The sequence below is a fragment of the Barbatula barbatula genome (genome assembly GCF_947034865.1).
Source record: "Barbatula barbatula genome assembly, chromosome: 11".
In the NCBI taxonomy this organism is placed as follows: Eukaryota; Metazoa; Chordata; class Actinopteri; order Cypriniformes; family Nemacheilidae; genus Barbatula; species Barbatula barbatula.
The window spans coordinates 20,473,392-20,486,624 of record NC_136774.1 but is presented as its reverse complement, the minus strand read 5'-3'; the positions used below and the strand labels follow the sequence as shown (position 1 = coordinate 20,486,624).

Genomic DNA, 13,233 nt, shown 5'->3' with positions numbered 1-13,233 from the left:
CATCCACCATTTACCGCCATAGGAAAAATAAATACTATGGGAGTTAATGGGGGATGAGATCTGTTTGCTATTTTCTTTTGTGTTTGGCAGAACAAAGCAATCTATACAGGTTTGGAACAATGACAGAATTAAAATTTTTGGTTGAACTATCCTCTTAACTGTAATATGCTGGTTTTATGTAACTTGTGCGAATAGCTTTTTGCCCCAAAGGACTTATAATCTTAACTAATTTCTCTGTCATATAGTTGGAAATAATTTACATTTTTGAGTCTCTCTCCTAACACTGCTATTAATAAAATTATAATCTCGCTTTTCTGTTTATATCTGGAATTATGCGATGTTGATGGCTGTTCAGTTAGCGCTGTGAAATTAGCGTGAGTACTTTTACTGATAGCATCAGAGAAGCTCTGCGTTGCCATCAGCAGAAATCGTATCAGGGACATCACCGTCCTATCAGCGTGCTGACCCGCTTTTAATGTCTACAGCTCATCGCCCGACTACTTCTTGAAACACTCGACAAGACACACTTTATAGCTCATTACCGCATTCAGGTTTGCCCAAATGAATAGACACAACGGGACAGAAAAATATGTGGAATATCTTGAAGGTTACAGACACTATCAAAATAATGGCTTTTATGAACAATATTTAAGAATTCATTAGAGCATTGCTAACATTTTAAATGGATAATCTTTTACATTCACAAGATTTACATGTCTTCATATGCTCAAGAATACCGCAAACATTGGTCAGATTCAACGTTTATACAAGTATGAATACGATTTTCATATAAACTCGCAAAAAATTTAAAAAGTATATGGGATCCTTTAGTCTTTTTTTCTATATATACGGTACATACATTTTCTTTTATTGTTCATCCCCAAATTAAGCTGTTTGCAATGAATATAGCAGCAAATACTAAAGCTCCAATATCATCTCATTAAATGAAGAATAAAGAATGCAAAGGATGAGAAAGGACAGAAGGAGATCAGAGGAGTTTCAAATGTACATTTTCCTTCATTAAATTCAAGGCCATCCGTGCACGGGGCGTGAGCACTATTCGGTTAACCCGTGGTGAAAGAAAAGAAGTCAGTCTAAAACAATCCGAATGGCGATTAATGGAATGCTTTGTGGATGCTGAGCAAGGCCATGTTTTATTCAGAGCCTCAGGAGGGCTATACTCACAGATAAATCAGAGATAAAGACCCAGTGAAAATTGCCAATATTTTCATAGTGCCAAACAAGTCAGAGGGGACCACGTTAATTTGATATCCATCTCTCTCGCTGCATAGATTCATTTCACCAGGCCTTAGACACACTGCACGGCGCTCAATGGATGGGGTAATGTTTGCTTCTTCGAAGACCTACCTTATTTATTCTGTCTATCCTTTATTTTCATCCCTCCGAGTTATCTGGGATTTCACCTATGGACCTATGCAGCTATTATGTTATGCGCTTAGAAATGTGAACGCTAGGCCATTCTCCATTACCTTACGTGACGCGTGTAAAAATGCCACAAGGTCTCAGGTAATCCATGAGGAAAAACATGCATTCGCACACAAATCTCACATGTACCCCGGAAAGAATATTCCTCACGTTTTATGTCAACAATAAAAAAATTATATCTAAAACACAGTAGTGTTTTCAGTAGTGTTCATTGGTTACATCTGTAAAGAGAGTCAATTTATTAATGTTCTATTTGATTTTATTCTATACAGTCTTTTATCCAAGCAGCAGTGATGAAGAACAACGTGCTAAATGTAGAAATGCTACTAACCGCGTTTTATCAGCAGTGTGACAGAATCTGTTTTAAAAATAGTATCTCTCCAGTAACAAGCTGTTTTATCAGACAAGAAACAGTGCAGTGGGACGAACCCTACATTTCTGTTTGTGACACACTGACTGTATTGTGAAGTCTTACAAGCAAATGAAGAATCCTTATACCTCACTGGTCTTCTTAAAAGTCTCTGCATGAACAAATATTGCTTACTTATTTGTGTTTTTATGAGCTGTTCTTAATATATATTCTGTGCATTTATGTATATCTATATACACATTCCCTCTACAAAGTCATTAATTGTAATGTGTGTATATATGTAAATAAGTTGGGGCTGTCAAACGATGAATCCCATAAAGGTTTGTGTTTACATGCACAGTGAACAGACAAAATGTATGTTCATTTTGTATTTATAACACATACTCATACCTGCATATATTTAAGAAAATATGAACTATACAAACCAATAAATGTTTATATAAAATTGCAATTATTGGTAAATATAAATAAAACATCTAAATATCTACTAAATATGTATACATGCATTTGTATGTTTTTATGATTTTTCGTTTGACAGCCATAAAATAAACAAACAAAGGGAATATATATAATTCTAAATGTAGTTACATTTCATATGCATTAACATATATCAACAATAAACAATTATTGCGTTCATCAAGTATAATTATGTATAATATATACTGTATAATAAACAAATAGACTATTAAAGATCTTGATATTTTCTAATATTATTTTCAAGTGCATTAAATGAATAATTTTTCGTTGTATTTTGTACACATGACAGATTACGATAAATGACTTTTTCTTCATTGTTTTTGCGCCATGAAACCTCTTGTGGACATTAATAAGATTGTAATGAAACTAAAAAGAATTTAATGTTTCTTTAATATAGTGTATTTAGCATGGCTATGTTAGATATGGCTATGTGCCACTGTTGGCATACGGTACTTTTAGTCAATTATTGCTCTTAAACCAGCAACTGCTCCGCACCAAATCTTCTCTTCATTAGAAGATCAGCTACAAAAACTTGTCTCGACTTGCAAGATATAAAGGCTTCTTTCCCCCAGCTGTGATTGAACGGACTACAGCATCAACTGCACTTTACACGGCTTAAAAATGTATTCTGAATTAACACATTCTGACAGAAACATTGCGCTGGAGTATCTCTACAATGGAGAGTCGCGTTATTGACTGTTCTTTGAAATCCTACGGTCTTTAAATACTGATGAGGTCACAGCAGTCCCGTGGAAGTAAACGATAATAGTGTGATTCAGAAGGGTGAGCTTACACACACGCGTGATAAAATCCAGAAGAGGAGACATGCGGCGAACTGATAAAAAAGGTTTGTCAGCAGTATCCAGGCCATACATCTTAACGTAACATCCAGGGGATTTGGGGAGTGTAATACTGTAGCCAGATACAGAGAGAGAGAGAATATGAGCGACTGAGAGAACAAACATCGCATTGAAGAGGTGGGGGTGCGATAAAAAGAGAAACCAACAAAGCTTTCATTTACATGAGTCAAGAAAATGAATTAGAAGGGGTTTCAGCGACACAAATGTTGAAAATATAATAATGAGAAGCATTAGAAAGAAGTCCACAGCACGAGCTCCTCTCACAGAGTGATGGCTCATTCTGGATGCCGCCCGAGCTGTGCAATGCATACCAGTCTATTAACAGAGGTGGTGTGTTGAGTAATGAATATAGAGATGTGGAGAAGCACCCAGGAGAGGCGGCCATCTTTTTAACCCACTTTTTAAAATTCACTTGGCCAGACGTGGGGAACCTGCATGCAGCCCACATCAGCGGTGGGAAAATGCCAGTGTCTAAGTCTATTGAAATCAGCGGGACTTTGACGTCTGAATAAGAAAACAAAGTAGAAAAGGGAAAGGATCGATTGAGAGTCATACTGAGATTCCGAGCGTACTGATACGGTAATTTTTGAAATGCGTTTGTTTACGAAAGATGATGTCATCAACCAGAACACAAATGATACATAAAAAACCCCAAAACATATGAATAAAAACATAAACAGATACTGTAAGATGACACAAAAATGACTGTCATGCTCGATTTCATCAGAAATGACAGTTTGACGTAGTTGTACGCAGAATTATTATAGTTATTATCATAGTGTCTTTAGTTTAATTAATATATATTAATGATAAATCATGTTTGTTGTTATTATGAATATTTTAAATTACCTTTTATTTTGTTATGTTTTAAAAGTTTTAAGTAATCGGAAATAACCTTGGTTGTACGAAATCTGACTTCAACACACAAAACGTAAGTACTTAAGTATGGTGATAAAGTGATCTGTGATTTTTTGTTTAAAACATATTAAAACATCCAAAATATAAGACGGCTCAATCCCAAACATAGACTGAAATGACACTTATACTTTGCCATTTGAGAGAAAAATGACCTAATTGACATATACATGTATATCAAAGTACAAAATATCATATGCAAATCTTTTTGAATTATTCTAAAATATGAAATATTCTGAAGGAACAAACAAAACCACTCCATGACTTGTTTCTCCAGCAACCAGCCTGAACACTCGAGGCAGAACCGACTTATGCTCATGCCAAATGTGAAAGTTACATGCTCGCGTTAAGCACCATAAGGAACCTAGAAGCCATCAACACGCTTTCTGAAATGTTGCGCTGGTAACCAAGTCACTACACATTAACAGCGTGCATCCTTTCTTCCCTTCTTCACTTACATGACACATATTCTCTGTTTCCTCCACAAAACGCGTCAGGTCAAAAAGCCCTCGAGATAACATCTTCATGTATTGCCTGCAAAAGCAACATCTGAATGAATTGCAAATGAACATGACTAAGATGTTGACAGAAATGTGTTCTGCATAAGTGCAGAATGTAATAGTAGTATAGAAGTGAACTGAAAGAGTGGGCTAAGATGTGTCACCCCCTTAAAGGGACAGTTCACTGAAAAGTTTAAATACTGTCATGATTTTGTCACCCTAGAGTTGTTCCAGAGTAAATTTCGGTAGTCAATGATGTCCCAGAACGGTTTGGCATCCCACATTCTACAACAGAACAAAGAATCTACTGTATATGTTTTCTTATCATTTCAAGTGGATAGTAGACTTCCTGAAATACATTTAAAAATGTTTAGTTGTATCTCATCTCACTTCTCCTTTCATGGAGGACAACTTGATCAAAAAGAGGCAAACTTACTCCACTAGGCCTATATAATCCTCAATCAAGAAAATCTTTCTCAAGCACCTTTTTGAAAAAATATGTATCTTGTTTTATGACAAGGCATGTCAAACAGCAAAAAAAAACAATCAATGAATGAAATAATGGGTCTTGTTTTTTCTGCATAGCCTTCTATATCGACTGACAGCATTTGGCCCAACTTCTGTAAAGATTCCTTGCCAAAAGAAAGTTCACAGGGTCGGACAAAACTGTCCGTTGCTCTGCACTTTGCAAACATTTCCATTGAATAATGTTTTCACAGTTCTGAGTTTATACCTGTCAGGGTATTGAGAAAACATCTAAACTCGGTAAAGCAATGAGTAAGTGAACTGCATTGCAAAATCAGATAAGAAAGATGTTGAAAATGTGTTTTGTATGTTAAAATCATGTAAAACACAGCCCCACAGTTAACTTGCCGTCATCGAAACATTCCATCTGATCTTTGACAATAAATCTGTACCCTAAAACAGTAAACCGAGAAGCTGAATCTGTACTGTAAAAAACTGTGCCAACTTATAACTTCTATCAGGGCAAATTTGTGATAAATTGAGGTTTGTGCAAATCGATGCGATTATAAGTTAAGATCCTCGTTTCTGCTGACTGCAGGCTGGATGGGCTTTCGGGAATGTGATATGATGACTTCAGGGATATGGCACGATTGAAAGCATTATTTTCTACTGAAAGAGATTGCGGGAAAAGATCGCTTAAAGTGACTGGCCAAAAGGATTCTAACAAAGCTGTGACACAAGCCCATCTAACCAAATCATTATAAGCTTTATTATGAATAGTGTAATGCTTAATAAAAAAATCAAATAAAACAAGCATTAAAAATAATGCTTGTTTTCTTGTTCTACGAAAATGCAAATGCCAATATTGTAGGAATGTTTGGAACTTACATGTAGAGATTTCAAAACAACAACAACGGTGTCGCTTGATAATGGTGCGAAGGAGCGTGGAACAATGGTAACTGTCCTCTTCAACACCACTGCTAATAATCAATCAGACGTTAATAAGTCAAAAATAATAATACATACTTAATAATAAATAAATAATACTATTTAGTCAGATGATCTAAATACGACTACTGCTTGTTCAGTAAAACACGACACTCGTGCTATAAGACTAACCTTGTTAATCGATATAATAATCATACTGTGGTGAGGAGGCGGGGCCGGGAGCTTAAGAGGACGAGCGGGCCGGGCCCGGATATTTGTATTTATGTTCTTGTGGCTTTTACTTCCGGGTTATTGTTTGTTTATTTTGATTATAGTTTGTTGTACGTATGCCGGTTCCAGCCTCCTTCCTTCCCTTTTATGGATCTTCATAACATTGGTGCCGAAACCCGGGAGAAAGGAGGGACATGCTGTCGAAGACTGCCGGCCACAAGAACATAAATACAAACTTAACACATTTCCGCGCCCGGTCCTCTCTCGTCAACAGTCCTGTCGCTCGTCCTTTTCAGCTCCCGATCTCCTCCGTAAGATATGCCGCCTTCCTCACCACATATACGTTTTCTGTCAGTAAAGGAATCTAAACAGTGGCTCACCTGTCTAGTAAAACACATGAAAGATCAGCATCTCTGTCTAGTAAAAATATCTTTGTTGACAGAACAACCGGCAAACAGCAAAGAATAATTGTGCTTTAAAAAGGACTGTGCAAAACAAGATAGTTGCTTGATAGACGCTACAAACTAAAATACTTTCACATTCGTCCACGAGATTGTATTGTCGTAGTTTGTCGAAGCCGAGGGTAACACCAGATTCTTTTCTATTAGGGAAATGAAAGGTCTGGAGAAAGAGTAACGCTTACACGAATCATCACCAATCATATAACAGCATCTAGTCTGCTTTCCTGCATTCCGGGATTTTTCAACTAAATGTTGCAGGCTTACCATCTTGTATCTTTGGTAATGCGAATATGACGCCATTGACAGGCGACTGCCAGGCTAGGCCTGTGAACTGACAATTTTCTCATGATTACAAATGGTTGGAAAGATTTGACATATTGTAAGTACTCAAATGAACAAAATATATAACACTGGCCTAGTAGTGTTTGGATATTTTACTGCAAAATAGTTACAAACAGTATGTTTAAGTGGAGAAACCTACAAAAATGTTTTATTCTCTGTGGTATAAGGAAACATTTCAAACTGTTTCAAGTAATGTCTTTAAAATATATAAAACATTCTGAAATGGGTCTGGTAGGAGTGTAGTAATTAAAATGAACTTAATTTAGGAAGAACAAAAGTCTAAGGGGCTCCCTCACAAGTGATGCACGCTGGAGTTTTTCTATCGGCAGTGTGTAAATATCCTGAAGTTTTAGGGTGGGAATGACTTACAATAACTAATTCAACAGAATTATGAGGAAATCACTGATAAAAGACTTATTTATAGCGCTCTGGGAGGCTGATCATGAATGGATATGCTAATAAACTACAAAAGAAAAATGATGGCATGGTAATTCGAACCTCTCCTTTGATGACACAAAAATACACTCTTGTGCATTAATATTCATAACCAACCCTTAAAATTCCACTTAAATTTATGCATAGCCAAGTATTTCATGCAAATTGCTAATGTGCCACTAAAAAGATCTCTGCATGTATCGCCCAAAGAAGCTCGAGAGTTTAAGTAGCTCAGAGAAACTTCTGATTGGTGAACTGTGTTCCGGATCCTATTGTCTGAGGTGAGAGGCTAGATTGTCTCTTGCTAAAGGGCCTCTGCCCTCAACGGTTTACCTGTCACCTTATTCTTGATGAGTCGGTGTTGTCGATGTTGTCTGGAACTCATTTCGCTAGCCCTGGAGGTTAATTGTCTCTGGTTTCCCCGGTTCTCTTATTGATTAAGAGCGTGGGTTGGACCAGCTCACCTCTTTGGTACCAATGGGCATCCTCACCGCAAGGCAGTGCCTTGAACCCTGTCACTCCAGGGACGACTGTTCCATCCTGGACTTCCCCACAGGGACCGAACCCCTGAACACTAACACAAGTAATATCCCATGCTGAGCGGCCTGTGGGATTGCTAAAGGCTGGACTTCCTCATTGTTAGGAGTAAAAAGAACAGGCCATGGGAAAAGTCATTCTCGATCACAGTGGGTGTGATAGACGCTGCTAGCCAGCGCCGTCCTGCACTTTCTGAAAAGATGTCAATCTTTGGGAATCTTGACACTTTGTGACAGACCTGCCACAGCCAATCAGTGCTGACCGAGACACGAGCTCCTGAGCACATAGTACAGAAAACACCGCCTGGGACTGGACTCATCACATGTCGGCACCTGAAATGATTGTCAGGTGAAAAACGGAAAAACAAAATGCCTACCAAAAGCACTGTCATGACAGGAAATATTTCCATTTTCTACGAAAGTAAAGCGACTTTGCGATAAATAAATGAAAATAAATGATAAATTGTGTGTTGGCAAACACTTTGGACATGGCATAAAAACATATGCACAAACTTAAATAATGTTTTTCTTTAGGCTATCTTTCAACATCCTTCAAATTTAAAGGAGCAGTTCACCCAAAAATGAAAACTGTCATTGTTTGCTCAACTGTTTGCTGTATTTAGAAATTTTTTGGTAAGTTTTTATTTTGGCCTTTTGTTGTCTGAATACTTTTTTGTGTTATAAGATGGTTTGGTGTTATTCAGTAAGAGCCGAGCCTTACCAAAAGATTTCCGAAATCTCGTTCAAACTGTAAGAGTGACAAAAAGTCCCAGATTGAATCGTTTTGCTCCTTTAATGTGTGGTGCGCTGTGATGTGATGAAGACTGCACACCACACACGAACAGATTCTCAAACAAAGTCCTGACTGTGAAAACAGGAAGTGGCGCAAATTCTCTCGAGACTTCAAAATATGTTTTTTTTTATTATTTCACTGTATGTTTGATGGAGCTGTTCTTTCTGAAACCTCAAAGCATCAGCACACACGGGCTCTTACCACTGTTGTGATATAGCGGATCCATGTGTCCGTCACTTGCCCATAACCTGAATTTTTTTACAGAAAATTCACAGGAAAAGTAAAGGGTTTGGTTGAAGTCATGACTACGGTTGTTATGCTTTTGTCAGCTGGCTTTCTGATTGGGTATCGTTTCTACAATCAACAGATTGTTGTCCTCGGGGTTTCCTCCGCACAGGACTTCTGATTGTGAATATTCAACATGTTTAATATGATTCGCAATCGGAGCGGCTCCGATGTTCTTCCGATCAGGTTTATTCACTCTTAACACACATCACGCCACAGGACAATCTGATAAAAGAAAATGACCAGAATGTTTTTTATGTACATGCAAACTTAAATTTTAAGTTTAAATATAAAAATGACATAAAGGTAAGCAAATAACAAAACCGTTTTCATTTTTGGGCAAACTATCACTTCAATTTGAATAAACCCATAAGAAACTATGTCAAATTCAGGCTTGGGATAGAAACAAAATCTGGTTTGCTGCATGTATCACTGGACACTGTGATGAGTTTCCTCACTACATTCAGTCTCTTTAATAAAGCTTTCCTCCCTGTACACCCACAACCATCTGCTACTGTACGCTCGGCTATGGACACACAACTTGGCTTTTGGTCCGAGCTGGCAGCTCACCGTGGCAATAACCGAATGTGCCCGTGTTACTTACAGTTGTCAGCACTTAGGAAAAATTATTTAAAAGAATGACAAGCGTGTATTTGTTGGCTGAATATCTGCTCAGCAGACTTTTAAAAACCATAACTGCCATTCAAAAAGCGAAAGTGTTGTGTGTGCAATTTAATGGACTAAAGCCTTTTGGAGTTTGACACTTTGTGTATATATCTTGTGCTTGCTAATTTAAATGAGTTTCATTTGTGGTAGAAAACATAATTGTGATTTTTTATATTTTAATAATCTTTCCAATGCACAATGTTTTCAAAACAAATGTACAGTTTTGTATTATAGATATAATAAGATTAATTCCAAATGCAAAGGACTGGACACTGGATATTTTGATGTATTCCCACTGCACACATTACAAAAATTAAAAGATTTTACCATGCAGCTTTTGTGCTTTTCATACATATATTTATTTTAAGTTTCAGAAACAAGGAGGGTACATTTTTGCAAATGATGTTCTGTAATTTAAACTGATCTTCAAATAACTATTCAACAGATTGTGCTCCAGGTAGTTATAATTGGAGGTCTTACCAAGCCAATGTTCTCCTGTTATCTTGCCAAAACCCTCACGGTACGCTTCCCAGTCCCGGAAAAAATTTACAGAGCCATCTTCTCTGCGTTGAATCACCTGTAAGAAACAAGTAAAAAATATTAAGACACAGTCAAATCTTTATTATTACTGAATCCATGAATCTGACACAATAAACACTTTTTAATGCATAATATTTATGCACTTTAACCCATGTGCAACAGGGCAGGTACATATTGTGCATTGCCGGGTGAAAAAGATCGCCAAAGTGACTCCTCGGTGTCTTTCTTACTGAAGTTATTGACTATTTTAGTTGTGTTAACAGAAGCTGAATTTAACTATTGCATATAGGATAGTTTACCAGAAAAATGAAAATGTAGTCATCATTTCAAATGTTTTCTTTCTTTTGCAGAACACATAGGACATTTTAAAGACCGGTGGATAACCAAATAACATTGTCCCCCATTGACATCCATTTTTTGGACACAAAACCACTGAAACATTTCTCAAAATATCTTCTTTTCCCACTTGTTCCACAGAAAAAAGAGTAATATACAGGTATTGATTAAAACCTTTTGACAATTTTCATTTTTGGGTGACCAATCCCTTTAAGACTCTCTTCCAAACCCTCTTTGCCTTGCTGCATTATGCCAACATTGACAGCTGCTTTCTAAGTCGGTGTCACAACGGTCAAGAAACCTCACGGGTAATTGATTTGGATGCTCTACATATTATACGTCAAACAGAACTCTGAATGTTAAATGCTAAAAGACATCCGAGTCTGATATTGGTAATCTTAAAACACAAGAAAGCTATTTGTTCATTTTTATTATATTGTCTGATTTATCTTGAGAATGTTTTCAAAAGGTAAGTAACTCGCAAGGCTTTGAAACACAGAGTTAGACTTCACATGACCTTATCAGACAGGAGAACACAGCACCGGCTGTCATTGTTCTCTGCCAACCCCCCAAAAAACGCTGAATCTTTAGAAACCGGATCCGGTCTTGAGGTAGTTAGTGCACTCATCCATTTCCTGCAGGTAGATCCTTTGCCTTTGCTATGCAGATGCTATGCTTGAAGAAATGAAGAGGAAGCGTGTAAATTGAAAGGCGATGGATATTTCAGGTGTGCTTGTGTAGAGCGTCTGGCTTTTCTGGGGAAGGTGACACACCTAAAATTCAGACACTAATTGACTCCTGATCCTTTTATAGAAGATTAATCAGGCAGCCAGTGGATCAATGGCTGCTGAAAATGCCAGCAAAGGAGAAGTCTTGCCATCAATGTAAATGAGCAGAGCACATGCTCACCAACGCTTGCCAAGAAAACACACACACACATGTCTACTGGGAAAGATCCCAAAGGCCTTCGCGGCCCCCCGATCGAAATGAGACGTAAACCAGTGTATGTAGAAGGAAAATCACATACTGACCTGAATAATTAAATAATGCAACAATATGTCAATGATGATCTCAATGTTTTGGGCCTCGTCTTTTACTATTTAAATGTCACCTCACTCACAATTTCAACCCAAATACAAATTCTAGATCTGGGCAGAACTAGCATGTGTTTTTGTTATAAATATATCGAAACAATTTTTTGTTATTTTAGCATATTTTAAATGCACGTTTTGTCTTATTGTAAATCACTTGAAGAGCAAAGAATATGTACCATGTTTTATAGTACATTCATTATTTAATATTGAATCATTTAAACGTTTTAATGCCAGTAACTTTCTGTATGCTCTAGAGTAATTATGAAAAAAAATGAATGTAATTATTTTAATTTGTACAATTAATTTGATACGATTAAATTTAATATGTGTGATTAATTAGAATTTAGTTCCATCTCAATAATGTTTTCAAGAAAGTTTCGCTTTTCCCTGCAGATTGTAACTTTGGCACCACTTTATATTGAACTTAAAATGTCAAACCCTATCATCTACAACCTCAACACCTCTCTGGATGCAACGACAGTGTAAAATCGTGGATATTTAGCTAGAAGCCTTTGCATCCTTGTACATTCTCGCACCTACCAGAATTCCGTCCATTCCTCATTAAAGCCAATTTCCATCCGGCTAACCGAAAGGGTTTCACGTGTGACGATACACAACATACAGATTCTGCAGAAAAGTACCTTTGAGCGGGACCTCCCGGGCATGTGGTTTTGAAAAGCACAGACACTGCCTCAATAAAACATGCCAACGCTCAGTTCAGGTGCTTTGGGCTACATTCAAAATTAATGGCTGTGAATAAATCTGTGGATAAATCCCTTCACTGTTTCGTCTTTGCAATCCGCAGAGCAACCGAAACGATTTTAATTATTCACCGTAATCACTGTAAATGAACACAGAGTCACCTTACAGCGGCGAGCTCACTTAATCTTGAACCTCGAGTATAAAATAGGTAATTAAAATACAGGGAAATTGCGTGTCACGATACATATTTCATAAGCTCGGCTTTGAATATTCTCACTGGTGGGGCAGGGGCTGATGAGCGTTTAAGGTGGTGAAAAATCAGCATTCAGGCGGGCACATCTCGGGGCACCCCTGAGGTTCAGAGAAGGGATATTGAGAGTGATTGATATGCAAGGCTGTGGGGCAAACAAGTTTACAAAAGCTTACAGTGCAACCACATACTATAAGGAATAGTTTGCATAAAAATAAACATTATTTCTATATTTACTTATTTCAAACCTGTATAACTTTCTTTCTCATGTGTAACACAAAGAATGTAAAAGAGAGTTGATTCAATAATAATGTGATCCGTTTCTATAAATAAATCGGGAAGATATATAAAAATATACCAGAACCAACGTGTCATTATGATCGCTGCTGTTCTCACTATTGTGTTCCTCCATCTCCATGCCTCTATTTCCAATGAGCTGCCGATGTGTCCCAAAAGCAATTCCTCCCATAACAATGAATCTCCAGTTCCAGCGGAGCAGACAACAGCAGACGCGAGACCTTCACCGCAGATGAGGCTCAGCTCCAGATCACAGCATAGGGCCGTGAGTGGTCGTGCACTTTGTCTGACAGACTAACACAGAC

General features: G+C 37.4%; 1 protein-coding gene across 1 annotated transcript in view; it reads right to left on the bottom strand.

Moving 5' to 3' along the window:
- The window catches only part of fibcd1a (fibrinogen C domain containing 1a), an 81,641-nt gene that overhangs the window by 19,772 nt on the left and 48,636 nt on the right, over positions 1–13,233 (bottom strand). The window contains exon 6 of the mRNA XM_079468233.1: positions 10,190–10,286. Within this exon, the coding sequence (XP_079324359.1) occupies positions 10,190–10,286 (97 nt within the window). The remainder of the gene's footprint in view (positions 1–10,189; positions 10,287–13,233) is intronic.